The sequence below is a fragment of the Natator depressus genome, chromosome 11 (genome assembly GCF_965152275.1).
Source record: "Natator depressus isolate rNatDep1 chromosome 11, rNatDep2.hap1, whole genome shotgun sequence".
NCBI lineage: Eukaryota > Metazoa > Chordata > Testudines > Cheloniidae > Natator > Natator depressus.
Genome location: NC_134244.1, coordinates 51,697,693 through 51,708,487, shown reverse-complemented (window position 1 = coordinate 51,708,487; position 10,795 = coordinate 51,697,693). Strand labels below are relative to the sequence as shown.

The following is a 10,795-nucleotide window of genomic DNA, read 5'->3' as shown; positions in this document are numbered from 1 at the left end:
ATCACTGGAAATATATCCTCTTCAGTATGTGAGGAGATATCCTCTACAGAGTGGTCAGATAAATCAGTTCACCCTGGGCTGTAACAAAATGCTGTCTAGTGACTTGTGACAGACAGGGCTTTAACCTCTGACAGCTAGATTCATTGTTGGTACAACAGCCAATCATCGGTTTTGACGACACGAGTCTAACCAAAGTTGGAGTATAAAAGCCCTCTTGGAAAATATATGATTCACCAGTGTGGTAAGTTGTTTCTCGGATTATACTTGCCTTTAGGGATCTGTTTAGTACTGAAAGAAAAAAATAAGAAAGCAAGGAAGGGAAAAGACTGCACTGAATGTGAGATCATGCAAAAGCTACAAATCTGTGTTTATATTTACCTGTTCATGCTGATTATACTTGGTCCAGTGGCTCTTAATGACAGTAGTCAGCCAAAAGAGAATGGAGAAAAAGATGAACTATGCATTGCATGTACATGGAGGCAAAATACAAAATCTTCCAGAATAGAAGCCATAAAAATTCAAATCCTCAGCAAACTTCGTCTGGAACAAGCTCCTAATATTAGCAGGGATACTATAAAACAGCTTTTACCCAAAGCTCCTCCATTGCAAGAACTGATTGATCAGTATGACGTCCAGAGAGATGACAGCAGTGATGGTTCTTTGGAAGATGATGATTATCATGCTACAACTGAGACTATTATTACAATGCCTACAGAGTGTAAGTAGTCCTGCTACTTTAATATCACACTGTTCTACTGATAAACAGTTGTCCTAGTGCTTAAGAGCAACAAATCTTGTCTCAGTCTCTTCTAACAGGCTGCTGGCAGAAGTATGTAAGAGGGAGGGAGAAGAACATATTTTTAAATAATTTGAATCATCATCCAATGACCTCACTGTGATCTTTTATTTTATTGTATTATTTTCCTGCTCCCTTATAACATATACAGGAATAGTCCTTAGTATCTTGCCAATTGCCTAATATACTAAATAAGATTTGCAGTTTGCTGACCTCGGTATTTGCAGTATTCAAGGTATTTCCTACAGTAAATATAGGGAAGTACAAAGAAATCAGTGCAAATAATGAGGTAATTATAACTCTTAACAAGGATTTTATGAGCCACCACTTTTTAAACATTGCACTAGAAACAGACAAAAAAATGTCACTTAGAACATTACAACCACTTAACTATAATACACTATAACAAATGCAAATAAAGGTTTAAATACTTGTTTCCTCTGCTGATCTCAGAAGCTAGTACCGCACAGCCCAGCTAACAGTAAACAGTGAATGTAAACTATATATTTAAAGTAAGCAGAAGAATGATAGATTTTAGATGTTGAAATGTCCATGTATATCTATCAACTCCAGTAGTTGTGTCAGGGAAGAATGAAGGCATTTACTGAATGAGCAGATTCTTAGTTATCTTCTGAGTGCTAAACATCTGCCATGACTCCTATCAAGTATCTTTTGCACAGCTAATACTATAGTATCTTATGTTCTTAATCAGCTAAAGTATTTGGCTATGGCAGCTGTTTTTCAAAATAACACTTATGAATATGATGACAAAAGTTGAAAACAAGACAGGGCATATAAGGCATAGATATATTACCAGCAACAGAGATATGTAGTACACAAACCTAACAGAATATCAGCTGCTGTTGCTAACTACAAAATGTACACATTTATAGAAGTTAATTGACTATAAAATATATAGGTTAAATTAACAGTGTAGGATACTATATAGCAATACTGAATGACTGTATTACAGTAGCTTGATCATGATGATGTAGGTAAAGGCCAGTTAACCAACATTTATAATCAAGCCTACTATTTAAAATAGCCTACTATTACCTAATTCTTCTTTGCTGATTGAAGAAAGGTGATCTATGCTCTGTTTATTTGTCACTTCACAATTCACTCCACTCTTTTCATAGACAGCCTAAAGAAAACAAATCACCATTTTTAGTATATTAGAAAAGCAGATATCTGAAGAGATGAGGTTATGAATATTGGAGCTCTGCACCACGAGAGATTACTACTTCGCCCTCCTACCCCTTAACATGGACAGTTTCATCTGGGTCTAATAGATTTTGCACCTGTACTGTATACCAAGGGTAGTTAGATTACTACAATGAAAACACTTTACCATAATATAATTTAAGCCAAAAGAAATAAAGATCCATAGGTTAAAACTAGTTTATTAACAGATAGATTGATCATAAAACAAAGGAGGGGAATGTAGGTGTTACTGTAGCTTGAACACAGCTGCCTCTTTTTATATAATATGCTGGCAAAAATGATAATGTTTGACACATTAGAAACATCTATAACATCACAGAAGTGTGTCGTTAAAAAGTATAGGTTTGCTGTTCAATGTGTTTTTGTAAAGATACTGCAGGAGTTGAATGCCAGAAAGGTGTTAGTAGTTAGTCATTCTTAAGCAGAGTAGTCTGTACACTGTGTTCAGCCTGCAGGTAATTTTTAGCTGGAGGAAGTGTTTCTGTCCCAGACTGACTGGTACAGCTGCTCAGTTAGTATAAGTATTCAGATTCCCAGAGAATTCTAAGGAAATGTTCCCCTACAGCCTTTTTCTATCTCAATATTCCCCATCATTTTTTAATTTCAGCATGTGCTCACCCCTTAGCTAAAGAAATCAAAGTGAACAGCTTACACAGCATAAAGATCCTACTAGATTTAGTTGGAAAATGGTAAATCTAGCTTAAAACATGGTTGTTCAGAAAATGACCGTCAATTCCTTGTGATAATATGTAGTAGAACCTCAGAGTTACAAACACCTCGGGAATGGAAGTTGTTTGTAACTCTGACAAAACATTATTTATGATTGTTCTTTCAAAAGTTTACAACTGAACATTGACTTAATGCAGCTTTGAAACTTGACTATGCAGAAGAAAAATGCTGCTTTTAACCAAAACAAGCACAGAAACAGTTTCTTTACCTTGTCAAATCTTTTTTTTTTAAACTTTCCCTTAATTTTTTTAGTAGTTTACATTTAACACAGTACTATACTATATTTGCCTTTTTTTTTTTTTTTGGGTGTCTCCGCTGCCTGATTGTATACTTCCAGTTCCAAATGAGGTGTGTGGTTGACCGGTCAGTTCATAACTCTGGTATTCTTAACTCTGAGGTTTTACTGTATTACTTCTAGATAGCTTAAAAATTTGAGGCACAATGATTCTGTTAATTTCAGTTAAATAATGCCATACCGTACAAACCCCACAAAATCCAGAGTTGAGAGTTTATTTTATAGTGAATTAAGTACATGCCACTTTTGCAGTCAATATTCCACTGATAACATATCTTACCAAGCTATACTATACAGGCTGGATATTTTTTCTGATTTGTTTATGCACGTTCCTTTCTGCTCCAAGGTCAGTAATCTATTCTTTCCATTCATTTATAGCTGATTTTCTTGTGCAAATGGAGGGGAAACCAAAATGTTGCTTCTTTAAGTTTAGCTCTAAAATACAATATAACAAAGTAGTAAAGGCCCAGTTGTGGATTTACTTGAGGCAAGTCCAGAAACCTACAACAGTATTCGTGCAGATCCTGAGACTCATCAGACCCATGAAAGACGGTACAAGATATACTGGAATTCGATCTTTGAAACTTGACATGAACCCAGGCACTGGTATTTGGCAGAGTATTGATGTGAAGACAGTGTTACAAAATTGGCTCAAACAACCTGAATCCAACTTAGGCATTGAAATCAAAGCTTTTGATGAGAATGGACGAGATCTTGCTGTAACTTTCCCAGGACCAGGTGAAGATGGACTGGTAAGTTCTACTGGAAAAATTCCACAGAGATTTTTCTTATTGTATAGACCTTTTTACAATAGTTGGAATTGGAAAGCATGTTTTATGTTGTATTTCGAGGAGAGGAAGTGGAATCTTTGCCTAGGGGTTAAAATATAGGAGTGAGGGTTAAGAGAAGGGTTCTGTATGCCCAGTTCTGCAACAAACTTGCTCTCTGATCTTGCACTTAAATCTCCCTGTGCCTCAGTTTCCCCATCTGTAAAATGGAGGTAATATTACTTTACCTAATTCAAAGGGATGCTGGGAGACTTTATTACCTTGTTTGTAAAGGGCTTTGATATTCAATGGAAGATTCTAGAAAAGTGCAAAATATTTGTTATGAAATCCAGGAGTAAAGAAAAGATATTAAAATGCTGCTTAATGAAAAGTTATTTTTAAGATATAGCAAAAAAATGAGGGCTCCTGGATTCCTGCACTTGAGAATAAACTGCCTCAAATCTGGTACTGCTGACCAAGTTCTTGCACTCAAAATAAGACGGAGCTTCTTCTCTCTCTGAATACATAAATTTGCTGTTAACTATAATGGAAATTTTGCATGCACAGAAAGGAGACAAAAGACCACCTCACAATGGGTCTTGAATTAAGGACATCTTTATGTAATGCTGGAACATATCATGCCATCACGAGATTCTGCTTAAACATGAATGGCACAATTTGCTTTATGTTTATGACAAAGTACAAAACTAATTGACAATACTGTATTTTATTATACAACTCACTCTTTAAATATTACAGTTTTGAAAATGCAGTACTTTTTATGCCATATTATTTTCAAAATTATGTCAAAGCAGTCAAGGACCCAAAATAGGCACTTTTTTTCTTTTTATTGGAAATTTAATTGAATAAAATAAATTTGGAAGTGTTGCAGTTAAACAAAAATGGTAAGGAATTTCCTTCATTTTTAACAATCTTTGAAAAGCAATAATTGCCTACAATCTACGCAAGTATATTTTTGAACCTATTATCTACATCAGTAAAGCAATATTTATCACTTGAATCCTACCAAATTCACAGCTGTGAAAAATGAGTCATGGACCGTGAAATCTGGTCTCCCTTGTGAAATCTGGCTATTGTAGGGGGTTCGTGGTATTGCCAGTCTTCTGCACTTCCTTCAGAACGAGGTGGCCAGAGAGCAGTGGCTACTGGCCGGGAGCACAGCTCTGAAGACAGCACTGTTGCAAGCAGTTCCGCAGGAGTGAGGGTGGCATGGTATGGTACTATCACCCTTCTGTGCCACCACCAGCAGCAGTGGAGAAGTAAGGGTGGCAACACCACACCATGCCACTCTCACTTCTGTGCTGTTGCTGTGGTGGCTCTGCTTTCAGAGCTGGGCTCTCAGCCAGCAGCCACCACTTTCCAGACACCCAGAAGTAAGGGTGGTACTACTATGACCCCCCACAATAGCCTTGCGACCCCTTTTTGAGTTGTGATCCCCAGTTTGAGAAATGCTGACTTAAGGGCTTTACATGTTTGTATTTTTAAATACATAATCATGATTTGTGACAACACAGTGAAATTCAAGATTTAAATATCCGTGAGCATGAAATTCAAGATTTTTTAAATGGCATGACCATGAAATTTACCAAAATGAACTGTGAATTTGGTAGAGTCCTACTTATCAGTAAATTTATACTTTTAAACAAAATCCTGAGAGAATATGATTTCCCTCTTTCACTATAATGCATAATGTGCTTGGATAAATCTAAATACTTATAAATTTGATTTTTATATATTTTCTTAGCAATGTAATACAGTCATATTAGCTTAAAGACAAAATGTATTGTGAAAGTTTGATTAAAAATCCAACAGAAAAAATATTCTTATATTCCTACTCAGTTGGAATAGGCCAGTTGTCTCCTCTAGTGCTTCAAACACAATCATGCATACAAATATCAAGTACTGACTATATCAACAATGCATGAAATCATCCCCTTCTGCAGAGATTTACAGGGGTGGAAAAAAAAGCTCTCAGTTTCTTTCCACTCACAATTATGTTGCAACCATCTTCTTTCCTCAGCAGAGGTGTTTGGTCTGCATGCCTGGGATAAAAGAGGTGGCCTTGATAACTATGGAGCCCCAGGGTCTGCAGGGAATTCCTTTCCCAAAAGTGTGGATCATGGGTCCACCACACATGTGATGGCCCTCTGTGCCACTCTGAGCTTCCTTGGATGTATGACTCTCTCAGGAGCCACAATATTAGCTTCTCTTGCAAAACCTGTGCATAGTTTCTGAGAGAGGTGAAAGGTATGGAGTAGAAATACAGGAGTAGGATTGCTAGAAGCAGCATTTATTTTCCCCCGTCATTTCCAATAGTATTTTCACCAGTTAGGCAGGGTAACATCAACTGCTTCAACTTCTTCCCTCCTCTGGCTAAATAGGAGGCCCTTCTCAATGCCTGCCGAGCTTCAGCTGCACACTTTATGTGCAGGGACATCTGCAAACTCTTCAGGAAGGGGGGACCGGAATGTTAGCCTACATGTTTTCCCTTCTGCAATTTTTGGAGCTGCTTTTTTGTGTGTGGTTTGCTTTCTTCTATATCATGTAGGTGGAGGGAGCTTTTGGCCCAACGTCCATAACACTGATCAAAGCCCCGCCTATCAGCTATTTGGGATGCTCAGGAATGGTAGCTATTGCATAGTGAATAGTGGGGAAATTCAGTTTCTTAGTATGAAATAGTGGGATAAATCTTGAAAGTGGATGAAGTGTAGCCAGGGACACCTAGAAGAGGACATAGTTACCTTAAAAGAAAACAACACACCACTGTTACAGGATTAGAGCATTCCAGAAACTTTTACAAATATGATTTGAAAATATTAGTTTAAAACAATCTGCACGTCTGAGACGTTGCATATTTTTTCATGTCTCCATCTGTCCCTTTAAATGTTAAATACTTCATGTATTAATAATATTTCCAATTCTTTTCCTTTCCCACACAGAATCCATTTTTAGAGGTCAGGGTTACAGACACACCAAAAAGATCCCGCAGGGATTTTGGCCTTGACTGTGATGAACACTCAACAGAATCCCGATGCTGTCGTTACCCACTGACTGTGGATTTTGAAGCTTTTGGATGGGACTGGATTATTGCACCCAAGAGATACAAAGCCAATTACTGCTCTGGAGAATGTGAATTTGTATTTTTACAGAAATATCCACACACTCATCTTGTCCACCAAGCAAACCCTAGAGGTTCAGCAGGCCCCTGCTGCACACCTACCAAGATGTCCCCAATAAATATGCTGTATTTCAATGGAAAGGAACAAATAATATATGGAAAGATACCAGCCATGGTAGTAGATCGTTGTGGGTGCTCATGAGCTCTTTGCTAGATCCATTACTTCATAAAACATGGAATCTACCAAAAAAAGTTCTGTCCCCTCTGCAGTTTTTCAAACTGTGAATTTATGTACAATAGGCTATAGCCTACATCCAACAGGCTGTACAAAAGGGTACTGTACGGTACATATTCAGTACAACACAAGCTACAGAATGTGAACTAAAAGACAATATATGCAATGGCTGGTTTTTAACCAGTGAAAAAGATAAGCTACAATCAAAATCACCGGATTTCTCAATGAATTTCTTATTCTAGAAGGGAATCAGTTTTCAGTTATTCAGATACCAAATTCATATACAGGTTTCAACATATACAAGTAGACAAAAGCAACCTCCTTATCCTCAAAAGAACGAATTTCATCACAGCTTCATTTAGTATTGTATTTCAAAAACATATACTGGTACATTTAGGATTGTCACAATACCACCATCTGAATTGTCCTTAAACACTTGAATTTTTAGTGCAGAAACACAAAACTGATAAGACGAAATTCCACAAAAACAGATAAATTCAGAAATTTGGGATGGCATAGTGTGTGCATAATGTTTCCATTCCTTTTATGATTAGTCTGTTAGTAATCAATATCAATGGTGCTATCACAGCAGGTGGAATAAAAATAAAAGCAGTTATCAAGCTGAAAGAACAGTACAATAATGAATTCCCCCTCTCCTCAGGTACAGTAATATTCCACATTCATATGAAATAGTTATTTTTTAAATTTAAAGGTGAATCATTTTCTTGACCTAGTGATATCCTCAGAGAGACTGCACTGCAGTAAGACAAAAGGCAGTGGAGGAAAAAAAATTAAAATATGAATATCATAATCCCAAATTATAACCTGCCTTTGCAACATTACAGTTTGCACTTTGGTAAACCAATGCAAATAATTGGTTGCTACTAATATTGTAAAAATATATACATAGACTTTGATATAATAGAATTTGTGTAATATGTATACATCATTATTTTGTAAATAAATGTTTCTTTTTTATTTACTGTTGGTATATGTTTATGGTAAGAAAGATTCAAGTTAACCTATACTTTAGTGTATACAAATACATATTCTAGCAATAAAAGCAATTTTGGATATGAGTGCAAATAAATAGTAGATAAAATAATGGACATAGCAACAAAGTAATCCATAAGGTGGTTATGCTAATTTTTTTATATTGTGGATAAATGATGGCTGTTTACAAAATTTTTATGGGTTACTGTTATCATTTTGATCAACCACTGATTTTCCATACTTTTAATGTTGTACCCATTTATGATGATAGTACCAAAACCTCCTATTTCATTAAAAGCATTTTTTGTAAATGTAAAAAAATTTACAACAAAATATTACCTTTATTTTATAATGATATGCAAACTGATTTCCACACATTATGGTAGCAAAATATACAGTAATCAAAATTAGAAATCCACCTATTTTCTAGAAAGTGAATTTAGTTTCAAATGTGAAAAATGAATAATACAGGCATTGTTAAAAACAACATAATTTCTGTTAAAATATTTTCATTTTTTGTATGATGCAAAAGGTTGCAGGTTTTATTCGTTATTCTGGCTTTCAACTTACATTTTTCTCTGTGTGAATTTACAGTAAAATATTAAGTTGTTTGTCTTTTTTCCCTTCCCCTTTACATTTATATCTCTGTAAAAGTCTAGGTAAATGTTTTGTAACACTATTTTCTATTTAAGGAAAGAATTTAAAGTTTGTTTACTAAGATTTAGGTCTTGAAATACCTATCTTCTAGTGCTACTGAACGAAATTCATTATTGAACTACTGGGCATATTACTAAAATTGTTGCCACAGATATGCATCTCTGTTCAATTTCTGTCTAACTTGATGACCATATTAGAATCCTAGGGCTTTAATTTTATCTTCAAATTAGTTTACCAAAACCAAAATTGCAGACAATACTATACAACTTTAAAAGCATCCATGGGTTTAGAATCTGAAGTATTGCTGAAAGCAGGCAGAAAACTAAAAATTAACTGTGAAATCCTAGACTCATTGAAGTCAGTGGCAAAACTCCCATTGATTTCAGTGGGGCCAGGATTTCACCCTCAGGTTTCAATCCTGTAAACACAAAGTATGTGCAACTTTACCCATGTGAATAATCCCATTGAGATCCATGGGACTACTCATAATGTGTGTTTGCATGATCAGCGTTAAATGATATGAAAAGACATTTGAACTCCTTGAGCCAGATCTTTAATTTGATGGCAGTTTTGCTACTGACATCAGTGAGAAGAGCATCAAGCCTTTAAAAAAAACAACAGAAAATTCATATTATGAGTTTTCCTCTTAATATGCATGTCACAGAACCCCTACAGAGGTCTACTCTAGCTGGTCCTGTGCCTTGAAATTCAGCTAACTTTATTAGATTGAAATTACATACACCTGGTATAGTTCATTTTTGCCAAACATGACCAAGAATACATTATTATAAGGCCGTACTGATTTGCATATTGTTTACACAATGACCTTATGTAAGTGGCAGCATTTGAATTGTGCACTGTGTATATCTTGTAGGGTCCTTTAGTGCTTGTCGCTACACTCTTCCAATCTCCCTCAATGCAACAGTAAGCTTTTCCAAATTTTCCACTACACTGTAGAACAATATAAATCTACAATCACACACAAAAACTACATTAAAATAACATTATTAGGGTTGCAAAGTCAAGCACTCAAAAATTAGGAAATGCCAGAATTAACCTTAAATTGACCCCCATGTGAGGATGCATTGTTAGTCTTTAATTACATGTTCATATGCTGTTTTTTCCACAGGATGCCTGCTTCATTCAGTGCACAGAATGGACTGTGCTCACTTAATGATCAGCTATTCCATATTTTGTTTTCTCCTTGTTGTTCAAAGTGTGGCCATAGGGTCTATTTACTGCACTATTCAAACCCTACTCAAGACAGAATTATTAATTTCCTTATGGGCTTTTCTATGGCACCCATCACTATATCAACTGAATACTTCACAAATATTAATTACTTTATTTTCACAACAGCCTTGTGAGGTGAGGAAGGTGGAAATATCCCTTTTTACAGATGGGGAACGGAGGAGCAGAGAAATTGAGGACAAAAGTATCCACCTACTTTTGGGTGACCAATTTGAGACACCTATGACCTGATTTTTCAGAGTACTTAGCGTCAGAGAACACTTTATATTTTCAACACACAGATCCCATAGGTTTCCACTGCAGAGGTAAATGCTCAACACTTTTGCAAATCATACCAAACAATGAGGCGCGCACAATTTTTGGTTTGGTTTCAGTAACCTGCCCAGCATCACACAGAAACTCTGTGGAAGAGACAGGGGTAGAAATCAGTCATCCAGGGCAGGATTCAGCTAATTTAATTCTGAGACCATTCTTTCTCCTTCAGCAATGTCCTGCCTCCTTCACTATACAGGAGCAACTTCCTGTTCCTGCTGCTGGTGGTGTTGCAGCTGCCTGGTTATTACCACTGGGGATGGAAGGAGGGGAGTGGAATGGAGCCCTTCCTCCACTCTACCATTCCCCTACCAGTCGTGATTGCCACCTGACTGCCTAACTCTACCCACCTTGGGACTGCAATGGTATCATTGCCTTCAATGCAATCCCTCCCCAC

The 10,795-nt window shown here is 36.3% G+C and overlaps 1 protein-coding gene across 1 annotated transcript; it reads left to right on the top strand.

Moving 5' to 3' along the window:
- The first annotated feature begins 345 nt into the window (after nucleotides 1-345).
- MSTN (myostatin) lies at nucleotides 346-7,152 on the top strand. Its single transcript, XM_074966866.1, has 3 exons — nucleotides 346-718; nucleotides 3,423-3,796; nucleotides 6,772-7,152. Exons 1-3 carry the CDS (start codon nucleotides 346-348, stop codon nucleotides 7,150-7,152), a joined length of 1,128 nt encoding a protein of 375 aa, XP_074822967.1.
- Nucleotides 7,153-10,795: the final 3,643 nt, after the last annotated feature.